The sequence below is a fragment of the Nomascus leucogenys genome, chromosome 14 (genome assembly GCF_006542625.1).
Source record: "Nomascus leucogenys isolate Asia chromosome 14, Asia_NLE_v1, whole genome shotgun sequence".
Classification (NCBI taxonomy): Eukaryota; Metazoa; Chordata; class Mammalia; order Primates; family Hylobatidae; genus Nomascus; species Nomascus leucogenys.
In genome coordinates, this window is record NC_044394.1 from 58,217,858 (window position 1) to 58,238,111 (window position 20,254).

At 40.3% G+C, this 20,254-nt stretch overlaps 1 protein-coding gene across 2 annotated transcripts; it reads right to left on the reverse strand.

Moving 5' to 3' along the window:
- Nucleotides 1-486: 486 nt before the first annotated feature.
- On the reverse strand, nt 487-19,917 carry LOC115838324 (RNA/RNP complex-1-interacting phosphatase-like). 2 transcript variants are annotated; one of them, XM_030827712.1, is made up of 9 exons: nt 19,533-19,915; nt 17,953-18,028; nt 14,559-14,690; nt 12,053-12,176; nt 7,530-7,590; nt 5,436-5,482; nt 5,107-5,182; nt 4,702-4,878; nt 487-1,147 (listed from the first exon to the last, which is right to left on the reverse strand). In XM_030827712.1, exons 1-9 carry the CDS (start codon nt 19,772-19,774, stop codon nt 949-951), a joined length of 1,134 nt encoding a protein of 377 aa, XP_030683572.1. In that variant the 5' UTR covers nt 19,775-19,915; the 3' UTR covers nt 487-948. The 2 variants fall into 2 exon arrangements, with proteins under 2 accessions (XP_030683572.1, XP_030683573.1); XM_030827713.1 differs by lacking the exon at nt 4,702-4,878 and having other exon boundaries at nt 19,533-19,917.
- Nucleotides 19,918-20,254: the final 337 nt, after the last annotated feature.

Below are 20,254 nucleotides of genomic sequence, written 5' to 3' on the forward strand. Positions count from 1 at the left end.
CACCACTGCACTCCAGTCTGGGTGACAGAGCAAGACCCTGTCTCAAAAAAAAAAAAAAAAAAAAAAAAAAAGCTAAGCCACAACTCCACTTAAGAGGAGAGGCAACTGGAGAAAGATCCCAGGAGGTTATATTCAACAACGGAGCAATAACACAGTAGTTTTGCCAGATATGCACAACCTTTAAATGGACATTTTCTACTCTGTTCACCACCTTTATAAAAGTTTTCAAGTTTTCTGGATAGTTCTACCCAGTTGACGGCAATTACCCTGCCAGGTAAATTACTCACTATAATTGAATAAACCAGCAATCTGGTTTATCAGTCAGTCTCTCTTGCTCAATTGACAATCCCTAAAAGTTCATCCATTCCTGTGTGAGACCGTATATCTGACAATTCAGTCAAAGGAAGTTGGTCAAATCCCACAACTGACTGCCAAAGAAAGTAATACCTAATCACAAAAATACCACAATTAATTACAGGTAGTAACTAGGTTCTAAAGAAATTATGTCCTAAGCAGATTTTAATATAAATTTTGAACAGTTATAGCAAATAAAGATGGCCTTTGGGTCAATAACAGAACATAACAAAAACACTAAAAATTCCTGTACATAAACACACACATATCACAAGTCTAGTCAGAAAGAAATACATAGATAAACAAGATAGAATTTTAAAAATAATTTGCAAGGGAAGTTCTTAATGCTTCAGTTCTAAAATATTGTCTTCTTTTAGAAAAATTTAAGACTGGAATAACAGATTGTTTTTCCTGCAATGCTGTAATTACTGCAAATTTATCAGCAAAGAAGTAAACAGCAATGCAATTTTTCCTTAAGCTTGAATACGTACGGGAACAATAAAGAAACCTGATTAGACCTGAACTAATTAAAGTCACACCAGTAATCTTCAGGCCAGCTCTGGTCTCCAGGTAGAATTCCAGGACAGGTTTGTATCACTGGGTCCATTCCCAACAGGCTGGATAGGAGAGTCCGGAGTAATTGTAAGGATACCACCTTCTTCTATCCTCGGCTGCCCGACTGGCATTGGGCTTCACATTCCAAGAGTACCTCCTGTGTGTATAGTCCTCTCCAGGGGGACCAGGAGGAGGGAGATGGCGTCTCTGGTAAACATGAGGATTCTCTGAAAATTTTCTTAAAGCAAAACAAAAAGTAATAAGCCATTACTAGGATTAATGCAATAATTTTTATTTATTTTAAATTTATATTTTCATAAAATATTTTAAATTTATACACTTACAAAATAATATATATTCTACTGTTTCCTACCTGTGTGACCTTAGTAGATAAAATACTTAATTGTTATTTCCCTAAGTTCTTTATAAAATGGGGCTAATAATACTTTTCACCTTCACGAGCTGTTATGAAGCTAAATTAAGAAAATACATTTCAATTACCTACGATGCCCTGGCACACCGTGGATTCCCAGAAGCCTTTCCACCTTTCCCTACAGAGATAAATGCATGCCCATACTATTCTAATCAAATATTTTATCTCCCAAAGTCTGGCAGGGTTGACATAAGACAGAATAAGCTATTTAGTACTGAAAACAGATAGCTGCTTCCACTTTATAAACAAACATACATACATTAATTATAAAGTGTGAAAAACTTTAATGATGGTACATGCAACAAATTCGAAAAATTAGGATTTAAATTTACTTGTTTCAAAAGCAAGACCAGAAAATCTCATGTAATTATACAAAAGAAAATTTGGGGCTGGGCGTGGTGGCTCACACCTGTAATCCCAGCACTTTGGGAGGCCAAGGCGGGTGGATCACCTGAAGTCAGGAGTTTGCGACCAGCCTGACCAACATGGAGAAACCCCATCTCTACTAAAAATACAAAGTTAGCCGGGTGTGGTGGTGGGAGCCTGTAATCCCAGCTACTCAGGAGGCTGAGGCAGGAGAATCGTTTGAACCCGGGAGGTGGAGGTTGTGGTGAGCCGAGATCACACCATTACACTCCAGCCTGGGCAACAACAGTGAAACTCCGTCTTGAAAAAAAAAAATAATAAAGAAAATTTGGAAATCTGAGAAAAGAAAAACTAACCCCCGCTACACAGCCCTCAATCCCACTTACTATAATTCAATTAGTTAGTATTTCCTTTTATTCTTTTCCCCAGCATCTTTTTCTGACTGTTGAATCACAGCCTATTATTTTCACTTATCATAAATGAGCTAACACTTTCGATGGCTTTATAAAATGTTATAGTATGGATATAATTATTTAGCTACATTCTCCACTGTTAGAAATACAGCAGCTACAAGTTTTTCCACAACCACAAATAATGCTGGGATTAACATGCAAAACATATACTACTGTATCCTGAGCTAGCCCAGCATCTGACACATGGAAAGGAGTTTGAGAAATGTGCCAAATGATTAAGTAAATATAGCTTTTTCTGTACTTTGAAGTATTTCCTTAGTCTCAGAATGAAATTACTAGGTAAAGTATTTTTATGGCTCTTGAAATTGTGCTTCAAAAGGCTTATACCAATTTTTAATGCCACAAGCGACATATTTTTGAAATGTTTGTTTACATCTTTTAAAAATGTCAGTTTTTCTTAAGTTTTTTTTCCTTTTTTTAATAAAAACAGGATTCCAGCATGTTGCCCAGGGTAGTCTCGAACTCCTGGGCCCAAGCAGTCCTCCCACCTCAGCCTCCCTAAGTGCTGGGATTACAGGTGTGAGCCAATGCACCTGGCCTAAAAATGGCAATGTATTTTTCAAAGTGTTTACAATGTGCTGAACTGTTTAAATTCATGTTAACTGTCAATACCAACCACTATGGGGTATGTATTATTAAAATATCTATCTGACTGATGGGAAAAAGGAAATGTAGATAGGCTAAGTATCTTATCCAAGATCACAAAGCAGGCGAGTAACAAAGCCAAGATGCAAATCCAGGTCCAGCCTGACAACCACTACAACGGAGTGCTTATCAAAAACTGTTGCTAAACTGGCTGGGCAAGGTGGTTCGAGCCTGTAATCCCAGCACTTTGGGAGGCCGAGGCAGGTGGATCACCTGAGGTCAGGAGTTCAAGACTAGCCTGGCCAACATGGTAAAACCTCCATTTCTACTAATACAAAAATTAGCTGGGCGTGATGGCAGTGCCTGTAATCCCAGCTACTCGGGAGGCTGAAGCAGGAGAATTGCTTGAACCTGGGAGGTGGAGGTTGCAGTGAGCCAAGATTACACCACTGCACTCCAGTCTGGGTGACAGGGCGAGACTCCATCTCCAAAAAAAAAGAAGCTAATAAAACTGTTGCTAAATGAGTAGTCAAATAGTCAAAGAATAATGCCTTGCTATTTGTGATAGTTAATTTTAGGTGTCAACTTGACTGGGTTAAGAGATATCTAGATAGCTGGTAAAGTATTATTTCTGGGAGCGTCTGTGAGGGTGTGTCCAGAGGATACTGGTGTGTGAGTGGGTGGACTGAGTGGGAGGATCCACTCTCAGGATGGGTAGGTACCATCCAATAGGCCGGGGGCCTGGATACAACAAAAAGGCAGAGGAAAGGTAAATTGTGCTCTCCTGGAGCTGGAATACCTTACCTTCTCCTACTCTTGGACATCAGAACTCCAGGCTTCATGGCCTTTGGACTTGAGGACTCACACCAGTGTCCTCCAACCCTTACCAGATTCCCAGGCCTTCAGCCTTGGATTGAGAGTTACTCCACTGGCTTCCGTGGTTCTGAGGCTTTCTGAGTTGGACTGAATGCTACCAGCTTCCCCAGTTCTCCAGTTTGCAGACAGCCTACTATGAAACTTCTCAGCTTTCATAAGTGCATAAGCTGATACCCCAAATAAAAAAGCTCCTCCTCCCATCCACCCACCCATCTACCCATCCATCATCCATCCATCCATCCATCCATCCATCCTACTGGTTCTATCATTCTGGAGAACTCATACTAATGTACCACTTTAACCATACTGAGGTTTTCCCCATTGTCCAAGTGAAAATACTTTTGTTGTTTTATCTGTTCAGATCCTTTGCAATTTCTCTATTAGGATTTTATTATTTTTCTTATAATTCATATCAACTCCTCAAATAACAATCTTCCTTATTCTAAAAAGTATACTACATTAATGTAGCCTAAGAATATAAGATCCTTTTTGATAGCCACATCAAACTCTTCGCTTAAGTTTAAAATCAATGAAAATTTCTAAGTCCCTTTCCGAATTGCCTCTGCAAAGTCACATATTCCTTGTCCTGTAACTGATTTTCCAGTGCTAAATGCAAAATACAGAGCAGAATAATATCTCCTGGTTCAAACCAAACAGCAAGAATTCCTTATCGGCCAGGTGCGGTGGCTCACACCTATAATCCCAGCATTTTGGCAGGCTGAGTGGGGTAGATCACAGGGTCAGGAGATCAAGACCATCCCGTCTAACACGGTGAAACCCCATCTCTACTAAAAATACAAAAAATTAGCTGGGCGTGGTGGCAGTGCCTGTAGTCCCAGCTACTTGGGAGGCTGAAGCAGGAGAATTGCTTGAACCTGGGAGGTGAAGGTTGCAGTGAGCCGAGATTGCGTCATTGTACTCCAGCCTGGATGACAGAACGAGACTCTGTCTCCAAAAAGAAAAAACAAAGAATTCCTCATCAGTATCATAATGTGTTTTCATTAACTATGGTATTGATTTCTATCTCAATTCTAGAAAAGGGAAAGCAGAGAGAGGTACCTGACTGATTGTTGCAAATTTTGGGTCTGGGTGTGGAAATGTCGAGGAGCTGAGTGACCCTGGATCTGATGTAGATTATACCTAGGTCCTTGCTTAACAGGCTTATTGTGGACTGGTTGCATGAGATGTGCTGAGTCTTCAAAACCACTTGACCTGGGTACACTGGAATTCCAATTCCTTAAAGAGAATATTTCCACACAATATTACTGGTTTCCAGATTTAGTAGTCAATTTAGTGACTCTATTTTGGCATATGAAAATAACAGTTTCTTCCTTCTCCCATTCCTGTTTACGTCTCTCCCCAACAAATAAACAAGCTACCAGAAGAATGAACAAATGCAACTTAAATTATATAAACAGAGATCTCCCTGACCCGCAAATCTCACATATATAACATACGACTTACTTTCTGATAGGACCATTCTGAAGGTCTTCGATGCAGTTCTGTCTTTCTAAGCAATGTCCCCGGCACCTATTGAATACTGAGGAGAGGATAAACTGTAAGAAATAACTGGACAAAGAGCAAATCTTTCCAGAAAAAGCAAATTAAGCTGAAATTCACTATTCAAGCTGTTATATCTCACTACTTCCACATACATCTATAGACTTTTGGCAAGACTATCTTATATTGGACAAACAAATTACAAACTTTTTTCCAAAATTTGAGAAATTCTTCTACATTTCCACCTTTAACTTTAATAAAAAGGGAAAAATAGTGACAACCCTCACACTTACATTCAATTGCATCATCTGGCCTCACGCCTTCTACATCAATCAAATATCTAACAAAACCACATAATTTGGGTCATTTATATATGAAAAGAAAAAAAATCAAGTTTTTTCAAAAAAGGTCCAATTTCAACTTATAGACATAGATATAAAAATCCTAAGAAAATATCAGCACATCAAATCCAGCAATTATTAAAGAATGACATACCATGACCAAAAAGACGTTTTTCAAGAATGCAAGGATGACCCAACTCCACAAAATCTATTTATATATTTATTTACATTAATGTAATTTAATAAACAAAAGGAAAGAAAATGCAGAATCATTTTTTACCAAAATGCTTTATACACTAAAAATAGAGACTTCCTTAATATAACAGAGTATTTATCAGAAACCAACAACAAACAAAAGACAAACTGGGAAAAATATTAACATTATATCTAAAAAATACTGTATAACCAACAGAATGGGCCAGAAACTTGGGAGTCACCATCACTGTCAGCCATTTCTTCCATACTCTCATCTTCAATTCACCACCAACTCCTGACAACAATATTACCTAAATATCTCTATAGAGTATATCTGCATCTTTCTACCAAAATGGCCACCATGCCCTGGTCCAATCCACCATTATGCCTCAATTCCTACAAACACCTCCCAACTTATCTCCTTGCTTCTACCTCTTTCCCTCTGCAGTGTATTCTCCACTCAGCAGCAAAATGATAAGTTGAAAATACAAATTTGAATGTTCCCCACACTCATCCCCAACAAAAAAAATTCAATGGTTTTCTATTGCTCTTAAGGTAGTGACTAAAACCTTAAACATAGCTCTGCATGGTTTTAGCTCCTATCCATATTTCCAGCTCCCTTTTAATGCCGTACTACTCCCATGGCCCAGTCTCCCTAGCCAGTTCCTCCAACACAGTATATGTTTTCCTGTTATATGGTCTCTGCTGATCCTTATGTTCAGAATTCTCTCCACAACATCCCTACCTGGTTAACACCTACTCATACTTCAGATATTTGCTCAGACCTCCCCACAGAAACCTCTAGTCCTCTTGTTGAAGTCAAATCCTCCCTATTCTATGCTCTCATTGTACCACGTCACTCCCCTTCTCAGCACTTGTCGGAGTTGTAATTCTATAGGCATTTGTGTGATTCTTTAATATCTACTCCCTCCCTAGACTGTTAGGATGCACAAAGGGCAGCTCAAGTCTCTTTGCTAACACCCAGCACAGGGCCTACACATAATAGATGCTCAGGAGATATTTTCTGAACGAACAAACATAACTCAGTACAGTGTGGCAACATCCATAAAAAGCGTAAGGACACATACTATTTGATTCAGAAATTCTATTTTGAGTGAAATTACCTCCGGGGCTAAGGGATACGTATTCAAAAATATTTACATAGAAATGTTCACTACTTCAAGGTTTTATAATATCAAAAACTTCTGACTTTTGTGTTCATCGGTGTGCAAAGAACAACGCAGCCCTTAAAAAGAACAAGGAGTCCTGCCAGGCGCGGTGGCTCACTCCTGTAATCCCAGCACTTTGGGAGGCTGAGGCGGGTGGATCACAAGGTCAGAAGATCAAGACCATCCTGGCTAACACAGTGAAACCCCATCTCTACTAAAACTACAAAAAATTAGCCGGGCATGGTGGCAGGCCGCTTGTAGTCCCAGCTACTTGGGAGGCTGAGGCAGGAGAACCGCGTGAACCTGGGAGGCGGAACTTGGAGTGAGCCGAGATCGCGCCACTGCACTCCAGCCTGGGCGACAGAGCGAGACTCCGTCTCAAAAAAAAGAATAAGGAGTCCAAGTATTTTCAAAGAAAGATGTCTATCACGTATTAAATTAAAAAAACAGAATGTCTAACTATTATACCATTCAATAACATGTATGCTTGTATCTGCATTTTTAGAGTCTGAAAAGATGTGTACTCAATTATTAATGGTGGTAATCTCTGGGTGGGGAGCAAGACTGCCTTCTACTTCATGCATTTCTATACCGGTTCCATTTTTTACAACAAGCTTACATTACCATTGTAAACAGACAAAAACAACTTTAAAATGGTCTGCCTCTGGGGTTGGCAACTTACCTGCAAATGAGGTAGCCAGTCCTGTTTAAACCATGGGTACAACAGACACCAATAAGTTTGTCTATAAAAAGAAAATACAGGATTAAGTAACTGAAGTAGATACACAAGTGTATAACATTATCACTGCCCTGAAAATTAATAACTCTTAAGAGGAATTGTTTTTGCTAGGAACATACTATAAAGAATCATCTAACAGAAAGCCAAAACTCACTGCTTCTGGGAAACTTTGCATAGTCCTAATTAGACTCAATGATGTCAACTGCAGGCCTGGTCAGACACTAACAGCTAAAACTGCAATGAGACGAACCCATCTATCTTAAAACAGAATGCCCATCAGCAACTGATTTAATTATACAAAAAGGGAGTGAAAGCAACAACAGGCTAAAAGAAGAATGAAATTTGTTTCTGAATGAAACAAATAAAAGGCCTTCACTCTTGATATTGAATATTAAGGACAGTTTCCATAGTACTCTTGAGTTCCCGAAGAGCTTCTACTCCTTCTCTTGTTCGGTGCTCCACACATACCACAGGTCTACTTGCCCTGTGAAGTACTCAGGTGAATAGCACTATTCACATTTTACAATGAAAAGGCAAGGCTTGGAGATGTAAGTCAAAGCAGGCAAACAGTACAAGACCAGAATCAAGTCTAAGATTTTTCCCATTACACCACAGAACTTCTTAGTCCATCTTTTTAAAAAATTACATGAGGAATTAAATTTAAAAAGTGTAGTTTATCTTTGCAAAATCTGTGTCCGTGACTAGGTAGCGTCTGGTAAAGAAGGCACTCATCAGCCAGGTGTGGTGGCTCACGCCTGTAATCCCAGCACTTTCCAACCTGGCCAACATGGCGAAAACACGTCTCTACTAAAAGTACAAAAAATTAGCTGGGTATTGTGGTGGGAGCCTGTAATCCCAGCTACTCAAAAAAAAAAAAAAGAAAGACAGAAAAGAAAAAAGAAGGCACTCTGCCGGGCGTGGTGGCTCACGCCTGTAATCCCAGCCCTTTGGGAGGCTGAGGTGGGTGGATCACCTGAGGTCAGGAGTTCGAGACCAGCCTGGCCAATATGGTGAAACCCCGTCTCTACTAAAATGTAAAAACTAGCCAGGTGTGGTGGTGGGTGCCTGTAATCCCAGCTACTCGGGAGGCTGAGGCAGGAGAATTGCATGAACCCAGGAGACGGAGGCTGCAGTGTGCCAGCATGGTGCCACTGCACTCCAGCCTCGGCGACAGAGTGAGACTCCATCTCAAAAAAGAAGGCCCTCATCATTGCCAGCCTGGATTACTACAACAAACTAATCTCCCTACCTCTATCTCAACTGATCCTCCATAAGGCAGATGTTATCTTTCTAAAACATAAGCCTGGCTGGGTTGTTTTTCCTTAAAAATCTCAATTTAGCATAGCATGAAGCCCAAATTTAGCATGGCATTTAGAATCCTTCATAAACTGATATCAATCTGTCTTTCCAACCGATCTAAGTCCACAATGATCCTAACTATGATTTACAAGGGCTGATATGATCCACCTCCCTTCTGCCCAACCGCAACCTCTCTGATCCTGTTTCTCCTGCTCTTATCCTCACTCACTCCACTCCAGCCACACTGGGCTCTTTAACATTCCTCAAACATGCCTAGCATAGTCATGCTTCAGGGACTTTGCACCTGCTGTTCCCTCTGCCTTAGGACACTCCTCCCCAGACACCCAATGGCTTGGTTCATTACTTCCTTTAAGTTTCTGCTCAAATGACATCTTCATAAAGAGGCCTTCCTGATCACTCACCTCTTCCCTCATCCCTTTATTGTGTTTTGTTATTCTCCAAAGCACTTATCACCATATATATTCCATGTATTTATTTGCTTATTTCTCTCCTCAACTAGAATGTAAAGTATATAAGGGCAAGGACTTTGTTCTATTTCCACTTTCTAGAAAAGTGACTTCGACATAGGTTATATAATTATTTGTTTCAAATGAACATATGAATTCCATGCCTTTTCACATTATCTTCTAGTCACACAAGAGGCTGCCTCTCCATGGCTTTAGGCCCTGTGCCTTTTGTGCCTAATCCCCAAAACTGGGCTGCCCTTTTCTCATCCTGGCAAAATTCTCATCCCTGCAGCTCGAATGTTGTCTCCTGTCAGGCCTTCCTCAATCTCTCCTCTATATTCTCACTGTACTTATTCTTTTATTATGATGAAATGATGAACCGTCTTCTGTGGTTTTTTTTTTTTTTTTTTTTTTTTGAGACGCAGTCTTGCTCTGTCGCCCAGGCTGGAGAGCAGTGGCGCAATCTCGGCTCACTGCAAGTTTTGCCTCCCAGGTTCACACCATTCTCCTGCCTCAGCCTCCCGAGTAGCTGGGACTACAGGCACCCGCCACCATGCCCGGGTAATTTTTTTTTTGTATTTTTAGTAGATGGGGTTTCACCATGTTAGCCAGGATGGTATCGATCTCCTGACCTCATGATCTGCCTTGCCTCGGCCTCCCAAAGTGCTGGGATTACAGGCGTGAGCCACCACGCCCGGCTTTTTTGTTCTATAATTAACCCACATCTTTTTTTTTTTTTTTTTTTGAGACAGAGTCTCGCTCTGTCCCCCAGGCTGGAGTGCAGTGGTGCCATCTCTGCTCACTGAAAGCTCCGCCTCCCAGGTTCACGCCATTCTGCTGCCTCAGCCTTCTGAGTAGCTTGGACTACAGGTGCCCGCCACCACGCCCGGCTGATTTTTTGTATTTTTAGTAGAGATGGGGTTTCACCGTGTTAGCCAGGATGGTCTCGATCTCCTGACCTCGTGATCCGCCCGCCTGGGCCTCCCAAAGTGCTGGGATTATAGGCGTGAGCCACCGCGCCCGGCCTAACCCACATCTTAAACCACATGCACTACATGTTTATTTTCCTAGGTAACTGTGAACTGCTATAATAAAAAACAAAGAGTGCTATCACCTCTGTGTCTTCGTGCTCTAACAACAAATCTAAAAGGATCTCAGTGTTTACTGAATCAATTTATTTTCTCAGTCCCTACTAGTTCTAGGAGACAGTGGAGAGTGTAGTGTCCTCTTTTTATCAGTGAGCCTGATATCTGTGAGAAGGGATTATAGCAGAGGTAGCCAAAACTGATTACAAACAAGGTCCCAAGCCTGCTATGGCAGTGAGTACTGCAAGACTTAGCACAACTCAGGCAGAAGACCAACATGGAGTTCAGTCTATCCAATTGACTACAATCAGTGTAACATGTGAACAACTAAGATTTAAAAATGTGTTCTCATGTATTCATAAGGACCTCCTAGCCCTCACAGAACAGATGAAACGCTATATAAAAATTTCACACAAAAGAGCCTAGAAGCAGTGAATAGGCCATCAGCTGTACCCTCATATCTTAAAAGGTAGTATTTCTGTGACAACAGCTTATACAAATGAGAAAGCCAAACTTCTCAAGTTTTAAAGTTAAAGTACAAGGGAAGATCTGTGAACAAGGTTTAACATAATTAAAAGCTAGTGTCCACATTAAGTGAGTGACTGGGTTACAATTTGAAATTTTATCTTCAAACCCACTGATCCAGTCTCTATCTCTCACCTTCCACTCCCTATCTTCCCACCTCTGTCTCTATTCTTTCTCCACTACTCCATCACATTTTTTAAAAAGGACTATTTACTGTCAGATTTATGTAATAAAGTGTACACTCCTCAAGCTAAATTTGGAAAGAAGGCAAATGAAGCCTCTGTCCTGTGGGTGTCAGTGGCTTTCCAAAGATAAAAGCTTCTTCAATCTTAAAATATGGCAAATATCATGTTCTTTCTGGCAGAGAGATGCCAGAACAAGGCAACTGGATCCTTAAGATAAAGAAGCTGTTAAGTTCTATTTTCAAAAGAGTAAGGTAAATCTTAAAGCAGGAACAAGAAAGCACCAGCCTTTGGCTTAAGTTCTCTCGTGTGAAGAATAAGAGGTGGTGGTATCCTTCCCCATCTGTACTTAAAGCGGAAAAACAGAAGAAATATCTTTTTTTTTTAATTATACTTTAAGTTTTAGGGTACATGTGCACAATGGCAAGTTTGTTACATATGTATACGTGTATCTTAAATACATATGACAAAGGGGCAATTCCACTGGTGCACTCTTTCTTGTTTTGCTTCTAGGGGTCCGTCCCATTCTTAATCTTTGCCCTTTATCTCTTTCACATAACTCTAAGACTCAGAGTTTTTTAATCTTTTCTTCTACCTCTCACTTCTTAACCAATATATAAGACAAAACTAACATTTTAATTTTATTATATATTTCCCATTCAAATTAAAAAAGAAAGATGAGTTAGTTCAGTTCATATTTTGCACTAAAACTAATTTAACATTCCAAAGTTAAATTATTTGTGATCAACAAAAGGAAAAACATCTTACCCTATTAGCACCATCTGACATTTTCATCACCTTAGCATCATTAAATACAACAGGTCTAAGGTTAGAACTATAAAAAATACCAAAAATCCCCAACCCCATTCATAATGCACACCACAGTTCAGGTAAGAACAAAAACTCACCATTATCTTTATTTTCTTTCAAAAACCCATTAACAGCGTGTTTGAATTTAAAAATAGTCTCATCATCAGGCACTTGATGTCCAACTGTAAAAATTTTTAAGTAAGGAATAGTTTCTGGCAAATCCTAGAAAGCAAAACCATAAAAGATGTGTATTATTTTACTTGTAGAGTGAGTAGGGGACCCAGGATATAAGCCAAGAGATTATAACAAACTTAATATGCCAATATCAGTATATGCAATTCTGATAAAAGAGCCATTTCTTCCAACACTGCTTCAACCAGGAAGTATCACTTGATTTTCAATAAAACTACAAAATAGTCACTAGGTATACAAAACTGAAAGCAAATTCCATGTGAATGAATGCATATTTAACTATAAATTATATAAACAGTTCCATTTAATATTTTACAATTCAAGGGCCAGTGCCTTCATAAAGCAGCTACGATTTAAGTAGAAGAGTAGAGAATAGAGTCAGAAGAACTTGGATTTGAATTGTGAGATAGAGGGAATTCCAGGCACTATTGAGAACTGATATTCTTGGGTGGGAGAAAAGTAGATACAGATAAAAGACAGAAGAGGCTAAGTCAAAATCATTTTAACCATCCGTAAGTGTATAGTTCAGTGGCATTACATTCACAGTATTGTGTAACCATCACCACTGTCTATACCCAAAACTTTTTCATCATCCTCAACAGAAAGACTCTGACCATTAAACCATAATTCCCTTCTCCTCACCTCGTAGATCCTTTAGTCTGTTTTCTGTCTCTGTGAATTTGTCTATTCTAGGTAGTTCATACAAGTGGAATCATATATTTGTCCTTCTGTGTCTGGTTTATTTCACTAAGCATGTTTTTAAGGTTCATCCATGTTGTAGCATGTATTAATTTTATTCTTTTTTATGGCTGAATAATATTCCATTGTGTGCATATAATGTTCTGTGTATCCATTCACCTACTGATGGACACCTTTTGGCCATTGTGAAAAATGCTGCTGTGAACACTGGTGTACAAGTATTTGTTTAAATCCTTGCTTTCAGTTCTTTTAGAACTGAAGTTCTGAGTTCAAATGGAAAGTATCAGCATGAACTCATGATGTATTTTAAAAACAAACATTATTTCTTAGCACCATCCACAGAAGAAGACTAGTAACAATGAGCCTAGGAGCACTGAGCACCTCTAGCACTCAGACTGTAATCTTTAAATAGCGTTCCCACCAGAAAGGAATCAAAGCTCCTTGGGAAAATGGCTGAGTTCAGGGTAGGGCAGGAAATGTACAAGATAAGCCTGCAATTTTTTTTCATATAAATAGCAAAAAAAGAGTGATCAAAGCTTACTAGAGTTGTGTCAAAAGGACTCAGGAGACAATCTAAGAAGCTCCAACTCTCCAAAGATAGGGCCTCAATTTGTCCTTCAATTAAAAAAAAAGAGAAATAACTAAATTCAAGTTTTAAGTCATCCTTGTTTGAGCCTGTTTTATCTTCTGTAAAATTATGTATTAATTGTAACCATTTAACCCTCTGAGCTTAGTGAAGAAAAAGCATTCGATAGGAGATACTAGCACAATTGCTCCTTTATCAGCACAAGATTGTTGAGAGGATTAACTAAGTTAATACGTGTGAAAGTACTTTTTTTTTTTTTTTGAGATGGAGTCTTGCTCTGACGCCCAGGCTGTCATGCAGTGGCATGATCTGGCTCACTGCAACCTCTGCTTCCCAGGTTCAAGCGATTCTCCTTCCTCAGCGCCCCAGTAGCTGGGATTAGAGGTGTGCACCACCCACACCTGGCTAATTTTTTTTTTGTATTTTTAATAGAGACGGGTTTCACCATGTTGGCCAGGCTGGTCTCGAACTCCTGACCTCAGGTGATCCACCCGCCTTGGCCTCCCAAAGTGCTGGGATTACAGGTGTGAGTCTCTGCACCTGGCTGAAAGTACTTTTTAAATAGCAAACTGCTGTACAAATATTAACAAACATTAGGTGTTACTGTTTCCAAAAGCTATGGAACTGGTCAGAAGAAGGATCATTCTTTCCCACTGAGATGCTAAATGGGGCCAACAGAATATATGAATCTCTGTATTGTATCAACAGATACTGGGAAAAGAAATCATAAACTTAGAGAACGTTCTTTTACATGATGCTTACACATGCTCAGGCAACGGGTTAAAATAAGTGCTAAGAAATACTGGATATTCCTTTCTTTCCTTCAGGCCACTGCTAGTATTAATAAGTTTACTTCATTTTCAAAATATAGAATATGGAAGCTTATAGAATTTCTTAGGCACACACGCAGCCTACTGCCAAATATTTTAGTTCAATTCATGTCTTCGATTTCATTTAAGACAGCAATTAAAAACATGTAATTAGAGAAATAACTTGGTTCTCTTTTAAACTTACTACCCATCAAAGAAGGCCAAGCTTCATATTAGCACAAGATGATTACTGAATTACTGTAAATTATTTTAGGATCAGAATGAAGAAAGTTCTTTTCAATGAAGGGTTCCACTTACTTCTAGTTTATAATAGCGTTGAGTATATGTTAAATCAATAATCAGTCCAAATTCTTCATTTTGTTCTCGGATTTTGTTAAAAAGATCCAAAGGGGAAAAGCATTCTTCTGGAGCAAGTTTCTTTTCAAAACTCTGTCAGAAAGAATGAAATAAGAGCAAATATGTGCTTAAAATCCTGTACTACATTAGGCATTTATTCAAGTCCTGTGATGCTAACATACAACGAGATTCAAAGGAAAGTTTCCATTCTCCTGGACCATAGAAGGTATATTGTAACAATCCTTTCTTCCAGAGTGGTCAGAAAGAAAAAAATAAGCCCACTTCTATATATGTATTTCTGTATTTGTTTCATGTTGGTCTCCTAATCAGACTGTAAACTCCCAGATTTTATTCACCACTGTATCTCCAGCTCCAGGTGGAGTGCTTATCATATTTAGTGTTTATAAATATTTCTTTTCTTTTTTCTTTTTTGAAACAGGGTGTTGCTCTGTCATCCAGGCTGGAGTGCAGTGACACAAACATGGCTCACTGCAGCCTCCACCTCCTGGGCTCAAGCAATCCTCCCACCTCAGCCTCCCAAGTAGCTGGGACTACAGGCATGAACCACCACACCTGGTCTTTTTCTTTTTTTTTTTTTTAAAGTGATAGGGTCAGCTGGGCGCGGTGGTTCATGCCTGTAATCCCAGCACTTTGGGAGGCCGAGGCGGGAAGATCACAAGGTCAGGAGATCGAGACCATCCTGGCTAACACTGTGAAACCCCGTCTCTACTAAAAATACAAAAAATTAGCCAGGCGTGGTGGCAGGCGCCTGTAGTCCCAGCTACCGGGAGGCTGAGGCAGGAGAATGGCGTGAACCCGGGAGGCAGAGTTTGCAGTGAGCCGAGATCACACCACTGCACTCCAGCCTGGGTGACAGAGCGAGACTCTGCCTCAAAAAAAAAAAAATTAAAAAAATTAAAAAAAAAAAAAGAGATAGGGTCCCGCCGTATTGCCATGTAGACCAGGCTGATCTCAAACTCCTGAGCTCAAGCAACCCTCCTGTCTCAGCCTCACAAATAAATATTTCTTACATGTCTACACATATAAAGGATGGCTTTCATTGCTGAATATTCTTTTTTGTATGTAGTTTATTTTTGAACTTTATGCTCTGTTCCTTCAATCTGTCTGGCTACTCAGGTGCCAGCAATGTACTTTTTAAAAAATAGACTAGTTTGGCTGGGTGCAGTGGCTCACGCCTGCAATCCCAGAACTTTGGGAGGCCGAGGCAGGAGGATCACGAGGTCAGGAGATCGCGACCATCCTGGCTAACACGGTGAAACCCTGTCTCTACTAAAAACACAAAAAAATTAGCCAGGTGAGGTGGCGGGCGCCTGTAGTTACAGCTACTCAGGAGGCGGAGGAAGGAGAATGGCGTGAACCCAGGAGGCAGAGCTTAGAGTGAGCCAAGATCACACCACTGCACTCCAGCCTGGGCAACAGAGCAAGATGCCATCTCAAAAAAAAAAAAAAAAAAAAAAAAATAGACTAGTTTTCAGAGCAGTTTTAGCTTCACAGGAAAACTGAACCGAAAGGACAGACAGTTCCCACATGTACTTTGCCTTCCCCACCCCACCCAGACTCCCCCACTGTCCACATTCCATACCAGTGTGGTCCATTTGTTACAAATGAAGAACCAACTCTGACACGTCGTTATCGCCAAAGTCTAGACGTTAGGTGTGCATGGTTCATTCTATGTTACGCATTGTATGTACATATTATGTTATATATATTTTGCCACAAAAAAAAATGAGAGAAAGAACTAAGTTCAAGTTTTGATTCTTCCTTTTCTGAGCCTGTTTGATTATCTACAAAATCATTTATTAGATGTAATCATCTATCCTCTGAGCTTAGTGCAGAATAAGCACTCAATAAGAGATATTAGTACTACTGCTACTTCATCAGCACAGGATTGTTGTGAAATGTGTTAATATATGTGAAGCCCTTTTATAGGTTTTGATCAATATATAACAACATGTATCCACCCTTACAGTATCACACAGAATAGTTTCACTTCCCTAAAAATTCCCTGTGTCTCCAACACCTTCTTTTTGGAGACAGGGTCTTGCTCTGTTGCCCAGGCTGGAGTACAGTGGCATGACCACGGCTCACTGCAGCCTTCACCTCCTGGGCTCAATCGATCCTCCCACTTCAGCCTCCTGAGCAGCTAAGACTACAAGCGCACACCACCACACCTGGTTAATTTTTGTATTTTTTGTAGAGACACGGTTTCGCAATGTTGCCCAGGCTGGTCTAAAACTCCTGGGCTCAAGCGATACACCCACCTTGCCTCCCAAAGTATGGGATTACAAACATGATCCAACAGGCCTGGCCTGAAATGACTCATTTTTAAGCCCAGACATGCAGAGAAGCTGACACAGCAGTTGAAAAAGGAAATCTGATCTATGAGTCACAAATTAAGTAAATTCCCAAAACGTTTCAAGTAGGCTTCTCCTGATACTAATCTGAGCTATGCTGGGGAAGTCTAATAAGAAAGACATGGAATCTAGAAAACAATTATTTGTCTTCACCTTCTCATCTTTTTTATGGCTGTCAAAAGCTTTCCCCTCCTATTGCTCCTATTCCTTTCCTAGTTTAAACAAAAACACAATCTTCAGATTTTCCCCACTGAAATCCTGATCTTGATGATCCAGGGGATATTTTTGATTGTGACCATGGAAGGAAAGGAGTCCCACTGGCATTCAGTGGGTAAGGGTTACAAATTCTAAACAACTTGCCGAATTCAAGACAGTCCTACAAATGTGTCCCACATCCTGAATGGCTTTTGGATGTCCTATTCAACATTAATATAGATAAAAAGCTGTTCATATTTAGCTTGGCCTTAGAACCTAACTCCATTTCACAAATAAACACAAAGTATTTTTTGTACAATACTAATATCTATTGAATTTTCCAGGATAATAATCACCTTATCAACCAAATGAAGATTATACTTTGTTCTGTTTGGAAATCTATTATAGAAACTCCTACCACTAAAGCAATATAAGCCACCTAGACCAGTCTACATTTGTAATTCTTGAATTCATGGCGCAGGCAACTATTACTCTATGTCTTTTAATGCAGTCATGTCCAAACATTTCTATATTGAAATGAATATTATTTTATTATAAATTACTTTTATTTTATTTTTTATATTATAGTTAGGGTGTTCACTGGTACTTCTGTTTAAAATATGAAGTAGGTTGTATGTACCTATGAACTTCATTTCAGAATAGTAAAGCGGTCATTACAAAGTATTTGCTATAAAAAGTGAAAATGGAATGTGATAGAGTGGAGAACAGTATTCTGCATGGTGAACTCAGATGCCTGAAAGAATACTGAATTAACTTTTGCTTACCTTTTGCAAAGGAACTTTGAAAGCAATGAAACGAGTCCCAGGCATCCGCTGTCCAACTGGGAGATAGTATTTCCACCTATTAGATATATTTTTTGTTAGCCAAATTGTATGTTAGCCTTGTTTCCTTGCATAGAATAAGACTTTTTGAAAATGGGAATCACAGCCCGCACAACATGTCCTCTCTTCTCTCTCTGCTTTGCATTTTGCCACTCCACTTATTAAACCCCACCAAGTAACGACCTATACTGTCCTCTCCTGTTTCCCCATCATGAAAACGAACACAAGCCAACACAACAGTACAACTCAAATAAGGCCTATATAAAACCGGAGATACCCAGAACTTCTGTATCTCTGTTAAACTTGGCCCAGTACCAGATACTAAAGTGCCATTAATACAAACATATTCACTGAAATAATTTAAATTCAACTATTTCACTTCACGGTTTTAGTTTTCATACGACTCATGCCATCAATTTCAATTAATAGGAAACTTCAAGTTCATATTTTAAGAGAAAACCTGCTAGAAGAGGGACTGTGAACTTCACTTAATAATGCTAGGAACTGCCTGGGCGCGGTGGCTCACGTCTGTAATCCCAGCACTTTGGGAGGCTGAGGCAGGTGGATCACCTGAGATCAGGAGTTCGAGACCAGCCTGACCCACATGGTGAAACCCCGTCTCTACTAAAAATACAAACAAAATTAGCCGGGTGTGATGGCGGGCGCCTGTTATCCCAGCAACTTGGGAGGCTGAGGGAGGAGAATCACTTGAATCCAGGAGGCAGAGGTTGCAGTGAGCCGAGATCGGACCATTGCACTCCAGCCTGGTGGACAAGAGTGAAAATCCACCCCAAAAACAAAAACAAAAACAAACAAACAAAAAAACGGATTGGAAGAAAACAGGAGATTCACTAATTAGAACCCAACTGCAATAGGTCAGGCAAGACCTGTATTAAGGTACTGACAGAAAGTGACAGTCAAAAGATAGTGGATAAAATGAAGAGGACTTATTGAGGTATGAGATGGTGGAGGATGGTCTCAAAGAGTAAAAACAGTTCACTGCACCTACGTGCAAAGTCTCAAAATTAATCATTTGTACGTATAAAGGAGTATCTTTCAAACGAGGCCTGTTAGGAAGTAACAAAGTATGCTCTTTGTGATTTCTGGAAACAATACAAACCAACTTGCCATGTGAGATCTCAGGGCGCTACTACTGCTGCGTTCCTAACTCAAACCATTACACTTGCCGTGCCAACGTAACAAGGAATTGAGGAGGTTCCATTCTGGGAATTAAGGAGCGTCCCCAACAGTAACAGTCCCACCTTAAAGCAATCCTTCCGTATTTTACCTAAGAGCAATGGCCAGAACCTCCCTTTTACAAGAATACGGAGAAATCACAGGACATCACAGACATCGCCCCTTTCGGCTACAGCGGGTGGCGCAGAGGGTCAAAGCCTCAAAGCAACGGGCGGACAGGTCAAGCTTGCGACGGCAACAGCGAGAGGCAGAGACCACACAACATGAAGCCCAGACCCAGAAGCCACGAGCTGGAAAGGCCACGCCAAGGGACCAAGACATACTACCTTTCGGGGATGTGGTTTCCGCCCTTCTTCTTGGCCGAGGAGCGCCCTGAAAAGTCGCGTCTCCGGCCCCAGCCACTGCGGGGATGATGCCACTGGCTCATGTGGGTTCCAAGAAGCCGCCCACCCAATGCCAAGCCGGCCGAAAGCGCCAGTCGGGCGCCCTCAGTGCCAGGATAAGACCCGAGACCGGAAAAGACTCGGCAGCCACCTACGCCGCGCTCCAGCATCTCGCTATTGCGCATGTGCCACCGCCTGTCGTGATGGCGTAACCACGCTGGCTTACTGAGACTCCTGATTTGTAAACAGGACTTTGTTGGCTACAGCGCCCTCTTTAGCCAGAGGCCGGTAGCACAGATCAATAAGGGCGTGTATGCACCCTCCAGAATTCAAAAAGTGAGGCACAGGGAAGTCCCTCTGCCCGATCCGCCCCCAGCCCCGGTTCCTTGTGTGTTCTTCTAGATATTTACCAGTGCTTACATTCATATTTTGCATATTGTGTATACATATTTACTTTCACATATATGTATATCCTCTATTTTTATACAAAAGGAGTAACTGTACATATTCTACAATATACCTTGAACACTGATTTTCCCAGTCAATTTATGCATACATAGATCCTATTTTTTAATGGCTATAGGCAATTTACTTGCTTATGAGTAACATAATTAAAAGTACCATAACGTATTTAGCCAGTTCAATATTAATGGACCTTTAGTTGG